We start from the raw sequence: 14,116 nt of genomic DNA, 5'->3' as shown, positions 1-14,116 counted from the left end.
TCATCAGGAAAATCACTCTACACATCAAGAAAACCATTCATGCAGACAGCTTATTCGCCTGGGTTCGAATTTTAGTAGAACTACCAGTATTCAGCAGCCATAACCACTCGGTAACTGATGGGGCTCGTGCATATGTATAATGAATAAACCAAATTTTAAGAACTTCGGATTTTACGATCCAATCTTGATAGCATATAAACTAGTATTAAACCATAAAATTTAACTTCCCTTATTCTGAAAAATATAATACCCGTTTTTTAGCATTAAACCATACAATTTCCTTTCTCTTATTTTGAAAAAAGTAACACCTGTTTTTTAGCGTCGAGACGGTTTTCGAATGTGAAGGTTGAATATTGCTGCCATTAAACAGAGCTCAAATCTTTACTATCGGAATAAAATTAAAAAATAAAAAATGTGTAAAAATTGGTATTTTCTCCTTAACGAGATGCGTAATTCACATCGTTCAAAGCGCGAACTATTACTATTAGTAGCTTATTTATTTCACTTCACATACGTTCTTAGTGACGACATGGCGAATAGCAGGAAGAATACAAATCGATCCAGTGGTTTTCTATTGCAGACTTTTTTTTGTTGTTGTTAAGTCTTTTCCTCGTTGTTAAGCCTCGTCTTTTCTGTACCCTTTTTAATGAAAGGATGAATAAGGATTACATAATTTGGCAGTTGCCAAATAACGAACAGTCGCGCTTTATGAAAACGTTATAAGATATTTCTCCCGCCTTCTTAGCATGCCTTCGCGGTGTAGCGATCAGCATATATTCGAAAGGTCCGTGGTTCGTGTCCCGGCGAGGGCATTGCTCATTTTTCATCTGGAGCAGGAGTGCTTTCAAAAAATACCTAATGTCTCTACAGTGGCGCCCGAACTAAAAAAGATGTTGGATGATAATTCTCCACTACCGGTATTTGGCGAGTGGGTCTCCTAATCCCCAGTTGTTCTTTAAAAGGGGGAGTATACCGTATACGCATCCCCAGCTTTACAGATAAAGTTTATGTAAAAAAAAAAAAAAAAAAAAAGTGGCATGCACAATGTCCGCACCCCAAAAGCTAAAGAATTTCTTATTTTAAAATATATATTTCTTTAACATCGCCTTTTTTCCTTTAGTCAATAGCATTAGTCAATAAACATCTTTAAAGAAAAATATGCATTCGCGATAATAAATGAAGGGAGTCCAAAGAGGTTTTCACCACACTGGCTTCCAGGAAATACTGTTTTGTAATGAAATTACTTCCCCCTCCTTCCTCCTTGGAGCATTCGCATATTAAAGCTTTCTCTTTTCATTCATAGTATCATTTGGATCCTCATTCGCTGTTGTGGATCATGGTCGACCTTGTCTAGGTCTTTTCGATATCGGTCCAGAAACTGTTTCCACAAACTCTAGACGACACTTACAATTGAGCCCTGTAGTTTGTGAGTGGCCTGCCCCCAAACTCTGAAATTTTACACTATAATGTGATACATGTGGTTACTTTTATTTTACTTTTGTCTTTTTTAAAAATCTGGTTGTCTTGGAGGATCACAAAGGCTGGATTCGAAGACCACTTTGTAGAGACATTAGGTTAATTGGAAGCCAGACTGATGAAAAATGAGCAATCGCCTTCGCCGGGAATCGAACCATGGACTTCTGGAATACCGGCCCATCGTGCAGAACCATTACACTACGAAGGCACGCTAGGGAAATGGGAGAAATACCTTATATACCCCCTTTTTAAAGGGCTACTGGGGTTTTTAGTGGACCCAATCGCCAAATCCTGGGTGTGGAGAATGCTCATCCAACATCCTTTTAGTTCGGGCCCACTGTCGAGATATTAGAATTTTTGGAAGCAGGCAAGATGAAGAATTAGCAACGCCTACGCCGGGAATCGAACCACGGACCTCTGGAATATTGGCCCAGCGTGCAGAACCACTACACCACGAAAGCACGCTAGTAAAATGGGAGAAATACCTTATAACTTGTAGTTTGGCAACCAGAGGGAGAAATACTGAATAGAGGGGTAAACATTACTAAAAAGGCTTCATAGGATTTTGGTTAATAATAATAATAATAAAATGCTATAAAATTAACATTTAATAATAAAATTTATTAAATTGTGTGTGTGTTCCAACATATTATGTTGAACTATACCGGAAATTCATGGCTTGTAGTTCGAATTCCGACGACCGGGTTCGCTGCATGGACGTTTCCGTGTTTTTCCCAATGTGTAACGAGTATACAAGCTAGTTCCCTAAGAAAGTCCTCCACGAAGGCATCCCTCCCATTAGGCAGCTTAGCCCTTGTGTGTTTTGCCGCAGTCAACTAAACAAAAACCACGGCTTATAATTGGTTTGGTTTACTTAATTATGGCAAAGCACTCAAGAGCTATCTGCCTAAGAGGAGGGATGCCTTCGTGGAGGATTTTCTAAGGGAAAATGGCTCGTATAGACGTTACAAATGGCGAAAATCACAAAAACGTCCATGCAGACAGCCCGTTCGTTGGGATTCCAGCCCCGGACCGAACTACCAGAGTTCAGTGATTTTACAGTTCGGCCGCTAGAGGCTCGCCTCTAAATTTTTTCATTATTACAAATGAAAAAAATTTAAAGGCAAGAGTTTAGGTTTTTATTGATAATGTTAGCACACTGACATTTACTACAAAATTATAAAAATTATAAAATGTTTCAGTGCTACACCATTAATCAAAACACAAAAGAAAGAAAACGATCTCCCAAGAGTAGCCTATATTTACACCCTATGTTTGAAAACAGAACCTATTTTTTTAAGATTTAAATTTTAGATTGCTGAAAAACAGCTTAGTAATACACTGCTGGAATTAAACTTCGTAGATCGTTAAATTTCTTCTTAGATATTGCAAGAGGTTTGTTGCAAGCTTTTTTTTCAGTTGCTTCCCGGAAGTACTGCAGAGTTTTCCTCAGTCTGGAGGGTTTCACATTGACAGTTTTAAAATATGTTTCTTTATAAGAAATCATATAGAAGTAGTAATCCAAGGCTTGTTTCTCTACTTTCAGGACAGATTGGTTTGGTTTTATTAGATTACGGCAAAGCACTCGAGGGCTATCTGCCTTAAGGGAGGGATGCCTTCGTAGAGGACCTTCTAAGGGAAACTGGTTCGTATACACGTTACACATGGAGAAAACCACGAAAACGCCCATGCAGCCAGCCCGTTCGCAGGATTCGAAACCTCGGACCGAACTACCAGTGTTCAGCGACGTTACCGCTCGGCCGCTGGTGGGCACTTTCAGGACAGAAATGTCGTTGGTATGTACAATGTCATTGTTAGAATTTGCAATAAAATTTTCACATTGACAGTTTTAAAATACGTTTCTTTATAAGAAATCTTATAGAAATAGTAATCCAAGGCTTGTTTCTCTACTTTCAGGACAGATTGGTTGGGTTTGGTTTTATTAGATTACGGCAAAGCACTCGAGGGCTATCTGCCTTAAGGGAGGGATGCCTTCGTAGAGGACCTTCTAAGGGAAACTGGTTCGTATACACGTTACACATGGGGAAAACCACGAAAACGCCCATGCAGCCAGCCCGTTCGCAGGATTCGAAACCTCGGACCGAACTACCAGTGTTCAGCGACGTTACCGCTCGGCCGATGGTGGGCAATTTCAAGACAGAAATGTCGTTGGTATGTACAATGTCATTGTTAGAATTTGCAATAAAATTTTGATATGCCTTATCTATGAGATCCTTTACAACAATCTGGCGCAAGCTGAGGATTATCAGTACGCAAGAAAGCAAAAATGAAATAGACACACTACTGTCATCTTTTAGTGCGGTACAGGTACTGAACTATAATGTGTACTAGTGCTGCTGGTAAAAAAAAAAAAAAAAAAAAAAAGATTTTACAATGAAGAGAACGAATTCAGAATTCATATTTTTCGAGCTGTGCTCATGCACACATGAACGAAACAGTAAGGCGAAATCCCAATTCTGAGCTTCGAAGAAAGAATCTCACTCCTTTACATGAGTAGCCAGATAGTCAGAAGGCTGTATAAGTGCTCATGACGACAGAAATCTACAGCTTTTATGGCAAAATTGTAAATTTATGTATTTAAACATTTTAAAACAAAACATGAAACGCACGGTTAAAAAAATAGGCATATTCTCTCATTACGAACGTTATCAGAATAGTAATACGAAGCATAATGCTCATATTTGAAAATTTGGATTTCACAGAATTTCATTTCGTTTGTGTTGACTGTGACAAAAAAAGCAAGGGCTATCAGCCTAAGAGCAGGGATGCCTTCGTGGAGGACTTTCTATAGAGAACTGACTCGTATCCACATTACACATGAGGAAAACACAAAAACGAATATGCAGCCATAGCCATTCGCCTGGAATTGAACCCAGTTCGAACTACCAATGACCAGCAACTTTACCGTTCCGCCATTTAAAATTTTCAAAAGAACTAAAACTCAAAAGAACCAGTAAGAATTTTATAATCATCATTAGGTTTTATTTTTGATGCAACGATAATGAACACGCAGAAATGTAGAACAATTATATTGTCAAAACACATCCCGTATGGTACTACGAAAATCTTTATTTCATGTTTCGAAACATTAAGAAGCAGATATTGATTTTAATAGCTCGTTCTATTTCCTAATAGGAAAACTGCAGTTATTGAAAGGCAAATTAATTATTATTAGCAGCACCTTCGTCTTTAATCAAGACAAATTTCTTTGGCAAAGTTAAAACAATACGATTCAGAAGATCTCTTTAAATGTGAGTAATATACAAGTAACGAGAAAGCTGCAAAAGAACAAACGTTCTTCAAACTAAGGAAAACTGTAACTGATAAGAAGAAAACTTGTACTATATTTCCTTCTGTGTCTCCCCCTTTTGTTTCACTAATTTAATGTTCGATAATCGAGAAGGGAACAATATGCGAATAATTTAATTTCTGAAGGACGCAGTGCCAGTAATAACATAACAAATGAAAAACAGTCATAGATAAACTTATAGGTAATTATCAATAAAATTTTTTCCAAGATCGTAATGTACTGAAAAACATTTCTTAAAAAATCAATATTTTCACCATGCTAAAACATTCTATCGGTAAAATAAAACGGGAATAAAACTTATAAGAGTCCCTCCCTTTCCTAAGCATCTTGCCTTCTAAAGGTGTCTTTTAACGAAATTTACAACTTTCACATAAGCCAATTCTTCATTAATTTCAGACAGGCAAGCTATTTACGAGTATTAAGCAAAAGAACTCAGGACTACTCTTTTTATAGCAAATTTAGAGTTGCAGGCAGTCTGTGCTTCCACAGTTACCAACGGATGATTCTTGGAACCATAATTATATAATAATTCACTCGCATCAGAAAAAATGCAGGTCACACGATTTTTCTAAGATTTACTAACTAACTAAAATACACCTACATGGCAAACTCCTGACGCAGTCCAGAAATCAAACGAAATTCCTAGACTATAACCACTCAGGTGCGACAGGATAGCACTGCTGAGATCCAAAGATTGCAGATAGAAAATGTTTTAAAATTTTAAAATTTTCTTAGACATTCAAATCAAAGATTCTCTCAGGAACACAGCTGACCACTAAAAAGAACTCTTTTTTTTTTTTTTTTTTTTTTTTTTTTTTAGAGTTTGCATCAATGTCCTATATAAGCTTATAAAATTCTAGCTAAATTTTCTTTGTTGGCTAGATCTTTACTTGAACTGTGAAGCGACTATTCGCTAGGTTCAACTGTATCAGTAACAAGACATGGAAAGAGTGAAAAGACCCTTTTATTCAACTCAAGAGCACTCCTGGTGCTTGCAGGTCCACGCCAATACTTTTAAATACAACTCACAAGAGAAACATAAAATTAAAACTAAAGTTTGATAATCAACCGAAGCTGCACAGCGATACTTTAACGCGTAGTTGGCTCTTGGCCCTACCAGCGACGTAGATTAGCCGGCAGTATGCACGACCGTAAAAACAGCAAGCTTAAATAGCAGAGAAACAATGTGGCCGAAAAGCAGCCACCAGCTTAAATAGTGGTTTTCTACCCTACTTTGTACTGCGCGAAACTGAAATCTCATTCAGGCAAGAAAGTGTGTGTTGACAACAACATAAGAAAGGATGCTTCCAAAATAAAAGTAACTGCTCATTAAAATAAATAAAACCCCACAAGCTCAATGTAGTTTCTCTACGTCAGTGATGGCGAACCTACGGCAAGCGTGCCACAGTTGGCACAAAAAGCCTCATAAGCCGGCACGCGACTAAAATATTATTTCCTTAATCAATAATTACAATAAAATGATACTATGTAATTTAAAAAAGTGTTTTATTCTGTTCTTGAACGTTTTACTCCCTTACTTATTGCATAATGCCACTGACATGGAGCCTAAGCCTAGATATAAGATTTTCATATATCGCCATAGAAATGATATATACATATTTATTGACCCAGTTTATGATGTTTCAATTGTTTGGGCCGATCATATTACTTGTTACATGGAAAAAAAAAAATACTCCAAAATTGAAGCAGCTAATGTTTGCTACACGAATTCAAATTTATTGCAAACTGCCAGTGAGATTTAATACTTTCATTGTTAAATGGATTTTCTATACTCCAGGTCTTGAACCCTCACAAATGGCTCCAGCAAAAAAGGCAAAATCAAACACTGATACTGGAAGATCATTTTAAGAGCCCTGGACAGAATCATTTAGAGTTATTGAACACAATAGGAAAGCATTATGCATTCTGTACGGGAAAAGTGCTGTCTGTCGCACATCTAGTGTCAGACGGCACTTTAACACAAACCACAAGATTGTTTTCCAAATTTGATGAAGCTGAACGGGAAGGTGTTTATTGAAGGGAAATTGAGGAATTATAATTAACAGAAAGCTAGTTTTTGCAATTATCTTTCTAAAACAAACCATCTAACAACGACCAGCTTTCAAATCTCACTGTGTTTTGGCAAAACATGGTAAACGGCTTTCCGATGGGGATTTAATCAAAGAGGTTTGGGGCACGCCCCCTCTCGCCCCCCCCCCCAAAAAAAAGGTTTCGGGAAACGGTTCGCCACCACTGCTCTACGCTATGGTTCAGCCGTAAAATTGAACAAAAAAACTTATTAAAGATCTTGGCTAAACTACTAAACTATTATTATTAAATTTGCATAAATTACACACTTGCAAATGAATCCTTAATGCTTTTAGGATTTCATTTTTCGAGTTGATAAGATATTTTTTTGTAAAATCTTAATTAAAAAAAAAATGTCATTCACAAAGCAGTTACGTAAATGGCAAAATATTTCAAAACTGATAATCTCTGACCTTGGGCAACAATTCTGACAATTTTGAACGTGAAAGCCGGGACAAGACCATAAAAGAAACTGTTTTTAAAGATCCGTTTCTCTCAAATGGGGTGTAACGTGACAGGCCTCCTCGTGGTGCACCCTGGTTAAAGCAAAATCTGTCACAGGGTTGTCTCGCTTCCTTATTCTTTTGAGCATTTGGATTGTAGTACATTATGGCAAATTAAGCCGTGGCGTTATTTCGTCTTTTGATTGGGCACGATCGTTTGAATGCACCTCTTTTTAAAGGAGCATATTGACGAATATACTATACTATTCTCTTTTAATTCTATTGTTTTTAAGTATTGGAAAACAAGATCAAGACTAATGACTTAGTGGCCAAATGTCTGACATTTGTATAAATAAATGTTTCTCTCAATGTTTAACTACTAGTACCTGCAAAAAGAGTTTGATTACAACTACTAGTACCTGCGAAAAGAGTTTGATTACTAAATCCTGGGTTTAGAATGTACGCCGTTTATAAACGATGTTATCATAAAAACCTTTATCTGACAGAAAGCTTAGCTTAGCATTGAAAAATGGCCTATATGGATCTGCGCAGACAATTCCAAAGCTGGAATTTAAAATACTTAATACACTGAAATATACTGCTTAATAAGGCCCTTATAATGAGAAGTCAAGGTTTGGTTTAACCTAAGATACTGTATACACTTACAAAAGAACCATAAACACGAAATACTTCCATCATCATTTAGAACACTATTGCATCTATCAAATAAGATGAATATAGAGAGGAATAATAGTCAACAAGCGCATTTCCATATACGGCTGCTCCATTGTCCATTAATACGTCTGTATCTACTTCCATATTTGACAGAGGAACTGTGTCTGTTTTTAAAACATATTATACCCAATATAAGACAATTTTTTTAATAGGTGATGTAAATCTGACTTTTGTTAGATGATATCTGCATAAACATAAAGCAAACTTGGTTGACGATTTTCTTGCAACCAAAAGCATTTAGCGAATATTCCCGCACAAATAGCAGATTACATGAGTATAATTGTTGCAAGTTAGAATTTTCCAGCTAGAGATCTCGTAATGTCTTAGAAGATCATGTTGGTGGAGAAAATGAATATACTCCTCCAAATTTTACGTAAGCATTTTACTGAGAGTATGAAATTGCGTAAGCGTTAAATAATTACACTTTCTAGAAATATGAAAACTTTTTCACTGTAGTAGGTTTAATTTTTGACAACATTTTCTAGGAAGAAGTTGACATCTTGTAATAACTCTTTTCAGCACTTCGCAACAGACTATCTACCACCTTAAATCTAGATGTTAGAGAAAACAGAAAATCAGCTTAGCTTTATATGGATAGATATCTAGTTGTAACGAAAGTTTTCCGTCAAAATACGTTCTTAATAAAGTTAGAATAAAAAACTTGAAAGCAGTACCTTTAGTGTGAATAGCAATCGCCAGCCAAATTTATGATTTTCTGCCAACTTTTTGGTAGTTTCTTAAAGCCTTCGGGCCCAAAACCTTGGTGGTCGCGAGTCCAAAAACAGATCAACCTCATTTCGGATGTCCTCTGAAAAATGGAAGATGGCACCAGCAAGATGTAGCTGCAGGTGCGAAAAAAGGTTTCCTTGATAGCAGCATCAACACGGGCCAGCATCGCACTGCACACCTTACTTTTAGGTTGTTATCTTTTACCAGATACTCTTTGTGGATAATACCACGGCCAATCCCACCACATGCAAAGCATGATCTTTTTGTTAGTCAAACTGCGCTTTGCGACGCTGCTGACGGGCGCAGACCAACCCCTTTTTTGGCCTGTGTCGTTGAAATAAATCCATTTTCATCACAAGTAACGATCCGGTCAAGAATTTTGTCCTTCCATTAATATTCCAGCAAATTAGTAGAGGCCTGAAACACATATATCCTTATCTGCTTGAGTCAGCTCATACGGCACTCAGCGATTGAGCTTGTACATCAAGTTTATGCGATGCATAGCATGACAAATGGGCACGGCACTAACGTCTAACTCCTTAGCAAGCTCTCGACTGGTTGCATACTGATCTTCTTCCACACGTTCTCGCAGGCGGGCCTCATCAACATCAGTAGGCTGGCCAGAACGCTCTGCTTCTTGAATGTCATAGTCCTTGTTTTTGAGTTTTCAGTACCAAACCTTCACAGTGTCTTATGATACAACATTAGTACCTAAAGATATACACATGATTTCGTGACATTCTGTAGCTAACTTTTTGCAACGGAACTGGAAGTAAATGATGGTTCTAATCTGGTAGCGTGATAATTCCATTTCAGACACCTTGTACTTAATGACGACAATATATATATATATATATATATATATATATTACAAATTTCACAACACAGTGTTCTATAGCAAGTGTCTCTTTCTTTCAAATGTCAGAAATCGTTTAACAAAATATGATTAAACATGCCAACGTGATTTGTTTGCGCAGACGATATTTGCGATGGCGGGAAACTTTCGTTAAAACCGGATATTTATTCACAAAAATAATGTCAACGTCAAATGCATCTAAATATCTGAGTACATGATTCTAAGACTTCACCTTGACTTGTCTGTGACAGTACGTTCAGTACAGTGTAGCGGCGATTTCAGCCAAAATAACAAGTCAAAGAATTACACAAACTCGGTGTCCATGTACCACCAAAAATCGCCAAGGGACACCCGTAAATATATTTTTACCAATTTTTTTGCTCCATTATTTTCCCCAAGTACACAGCGATCTGTTTTCGCTTAAAAAACATCACAGAATTGAAGAGATTCATCACGCAAACCTCGGCAACACCGGCTATCTACCAAACGCATCTCTTGGTTGTTCCCCGGTAGACATTTTGTGGAAAAATTCAGTATTCCTGCAGAAATTTAACTGAAGTTTCTTCCATTGCTGTCAAATTCCGCAAGCGCATATTTAAAAAAAAAAAAAAAAAAAAAAAAAAAACCACAGTTTGCTTATAAAATCTGTTGGAACTTAAAATAAGAAAACGCATATGAAAATACCGACGCTGCTTAAATTGAAGGACTGATATATGAATGGTTGCCTGAAAAGTGGTTATGTGCATGGCTCCCAGAGTTTGGCACATTGCAAAATCTGGCGAATTCTACTAAGGTAGTTGCCACAACACATAAATACTTTATTCTTTCATGATCTTAAATCAGCAAAAATCTAAATTTGGCATAACCTCGGGCTCCCAGCTATGTGTATTCCTGAGCTTTGTTTCTGCACAGCTGAACAATAAAAGCAATGTATCTAACATACTGGCATTCACTGATAATGCTGAAGTTACTTTTTAAAATCCAGCTTATTATTTCAAATTACATTGCCATAGAAATATATATACAAGTGATACTGAAGTAAAAATAAATCATTAAAAAATAATATTAAATTTTACGAAAATACTGCAAACTGCACAAGAGGACTAAATTAACTCATGACATTCTTCATAATTAATATATTTTAAAATAATTTTCATATATTTAATGGTTTTCAACTTCTCTCCCCAATTTACTTTTATTTCACAATATGATAGATTATTATCCACCCTAAAGGTTTTCAAGTCAAGAATTTCAAATAACTCATGAAAAAGGAAACATTTGGTTTAGTATATTACAAAAGCACATATAAATTCTAGTTTAAAGTTAATAAATATATATTATTTACATATTTATTAATATGCAACTAATTATTATATTTAATAGATATAAATAAGGGAATACATTTAGTGATACCACAGCAGTTCTCTTCAGATAGCATGAAATACCCCCCTGGGGTCAAAGGAATTCCTTGACAGATTGAGAAAGAATTCAAGCTGAAAAATAGCTGGCTAATGACGAACATTTTGCAAACAATGCAAATCTTGTAAAAATTATGAATTATGTTGTAAATCATTTAAGTCTTCAAATTAGGTTTAAAAAAAAGCAGCCTTAGTTCAACATAGATTTTGATTAAAGCATTATCACAGGTTTGAAGGTAGTCAGACACAGATTACTCTGTTTCAGGAAGAGGGGGGGGGAGAATAAAATTCTCAATTTCCAGGGAGATCAAACACAAGACTCTCTTTCTTCTTAAGGACAAAAAAGGATTTTTTTGAGGGGGGGGTGATCAAAAATCCTTTTTTGCTGCTGAAAATGACATAAATAAAACTTGGAGATTTAATCTGACTGCTTTCAAAATAGATAGTTTTATTCAAATTCTAAAAAAAAAAAAAAAAAAAAAACTAATGTTGCTATTTTGCTTAATTTTACATTGGTGTATTTCTCTTCTAATTTGATTTATGTTTATTTGCATTTTTATTTAACAATTATTTTTTTTAACCTTTTATTAGCTACATTATTACTTTCCACATACAGAAACAGTTTAACTAGTTTTAAACATATCAATGCAATTTCTTAATTCTTTGGAACATATCTTAGGAAAGACTGTGCATGAGCATGATAATTCGAACATGAATTACAGTGAGTAAGCGTTAACTGTTGGTGATAAAAATTATTTTTATGAAGCTTTAATGCTATGTAGAATTGTCTAAATGTGAAAATAATAGCATATATACTTTTATACAAACTGTGGTAAAATTTCAAAATTGATATGACATTTTAAATAAGATTTTTTACACAAATAGTACAAGATTACTTTCGATGTTTTTTATTCAAAAAAGCTTGGACAACAGGAAATATCACTATTCAGGAAGCATTGTAACAATTACTAAATATTCAGCATTTGCAACCATATATTATAATTTAATACTTATGTAATCTTTCTATTTATCACAATGCTTCAGATTTATAAAAAATTCCAAGCAATTGATCTATTAATTTACTTGTCATATGAATTATGTGTCAGAAATGTAACTTAATGTTAACATATCAAGATTTCTATTTACAGAAACCTTTAAAAAAACTGTCATCTAATAAAAACTAAGATTTTAAAATTTATTATTTTTATTTTTTCAAAATTTTTGCAATTTGTTCACATTTTCATTTTCGGTTATTCCTGCTAAGCTTATAAAAATTCGAAATGACATTTATCTCCATTTTTGATTATGGATGCATTAAAACGAATGATGACTTTTGTACATGAATATCATCTTCTGGCTTAATTGAAATTAAATTCATTGTAGTTTTGGGAAACATAACTTTGACCAACTCCTAACAATTTATATATGAGGAAACTCAAAAAAAGAAAAAGAAAAAAAAAAAGAAAAAAAAAAAAAAAAAAAGACTGATTAACTGACAAAATCTGAAAATTTAAATATTATGTATTAAGCAAGACAGCGACTAGTATTCACTTTTTTTTTTCAAAACATCATGTTAAAAACTGCTTGGTGTTAAAAAGAAGTGAATTTAGCAGTTTAAACTACTTTAAATTTTCTATCTTTCAAAAACAGTAACTGCAATATTACTCCAGCAATAGTTTTCAGTTCTTGAATTATTTTAAAATGTTGAACATAAAGCAGAGTGATGGTTTTCAACCTGTCTTGCCCATTCACCCCTTTCACCACTGCTAGACCATCATCCCTCCCCTCCTTTCCAAAACTCAGAAAATACATATACAATTACTTAAATTTAGATATATCTTTACAGTGTTTTATAAATTTCATGTAAAAGAAAAAAATATTAATAAATACCAAAACTTGAATAAAAGTAGTTTTTTCTCATATTCTAAAGTAAAATTAAATATTTAGCAAGTAAATAAAAGGCTGGCTGCATTGCTCCTTGTACTGGACTGAAGGATGCTTTTGAATTAAAAAGCATTAAATCACTCTAGACTACCAACAACTGGCTTCTTTGCAAATACTTGAAACAACTTTAAACTTATTACCACTAAAAAAAAAAAAAAAAAAATTTCAAAACGGAAGTATGAAAAATACCATACGAATAAAAAAAAGTACCTTTCACGACAAATTTAAATAGATCAAGAAAGATAAACCTCATAATATAAAAATTCCAGGAGTTAAGTGAAAATTAAATTAAATAAACTGAAAAAATAAATATGTAACTTTTCTAAATAAACTGTCCAAACGAACAACCTTCTTTTTCAGATTTAAATAATATGTAAACAAAAAGTAAAAAATCAATAGCTCAACTGAGATTTATGGTTTGTTTACAAAAGACAAAGTGCAGCTGGTTGTTTATTATTTAGTAATAAATGACAATATAAATTATACTGCCTACTTATGAGGCAGTAACTTTCCCACAAATGAAAAATACTCTGTGCAACTGTAACAAAGGAATATTTTCTCTGTAATAAATGCATTGTTTACCTTGTCTGACCATGACTGCTTTTATATTCCAAGATTTTCTTTCGTTCCCAACCTTCTGATGTTTTAACCCAGGCTTCACCTGGTGATCTCCAATCTCTTCCTAAAAATGGCATGTGTGAATTATCACTGTAGCAAACAACAAATATTAATTCTTTTAAACATACACTACGCAGAACTGTTTCAGTTTATCGTCCTTTATACGTTCATTTGAGCGAGTTTGTGTTGACGTGCATGACGTCACAAAACATATGTGTGGTGGTTGAGTTGTTTAACAACATAAAGCGCATGCTGATAATGACGTCACTGATTCGATTACGATTTCAAAAAAGTTAAATTGGAGGTCTGGAAGACAAAAGTTGGAAAATTTTCAATTTACGACAAAGTTAGCTTGTGTTATCAAACCAATCAGAGTTTATTTTCGCGGTTACGTTTGGCTGCTTCAAGGACGGATACAGTATTTTATTTCGTCATCACAAGTAAACGTTTCGTGATGAATGGAAGAGAGAGGGGAAAG

The 14,116-nt window shown here is 34.7% G+C and overlaps 1 protein-coding gene across 2 annotated transcripts in view; it reads right to left on the bottom strand.

The window, feature by feature from the left end:
- Window positions 1–13,849, bottom strand: part of LOC118195624 (F-box only protein 32) — a 165,634-nt gene extending 151,785 nt beyond the window's left edge. For both annotated transcript variants that reach the window (XM_085825529.1, XM_085825530.1), the window contains exon 1: window positions 13,603–13,849. In XM_085825529.1, coding sequence (XP_085681655.1) covers window positions 13,603–13,715 — 113 coding nt within the window. In that variant the 5' untranslated portion in view covers window positions 13,716–13,849. The remainder of the gene's footprint in view (window positions 1–13,602) is intronic.
- Window positions 13,850–14,116: the final 267 nt, after the last annotated feature.

This window comes from Stegodyphus dumicola, chromosome 10 (genome assembly GCF_044657685.1).
Source record: "Stegodyphus dumicola isolate Sdum_Otavi_A_Nest chromosome 10, ASM4465768v1".
NCBI classification, from domain to species: Eukaryota; Metazoa; Arthropoda; class Arachnida; order Araneae; family Eresidae; genus Stegodyphus; species Stegodyphus dumicola.
The sequence above is the reverse complement of the archived record's forward strand: the minus strand, read 5'-3'. Positions and strand labels throughout refer to the sequence as shown.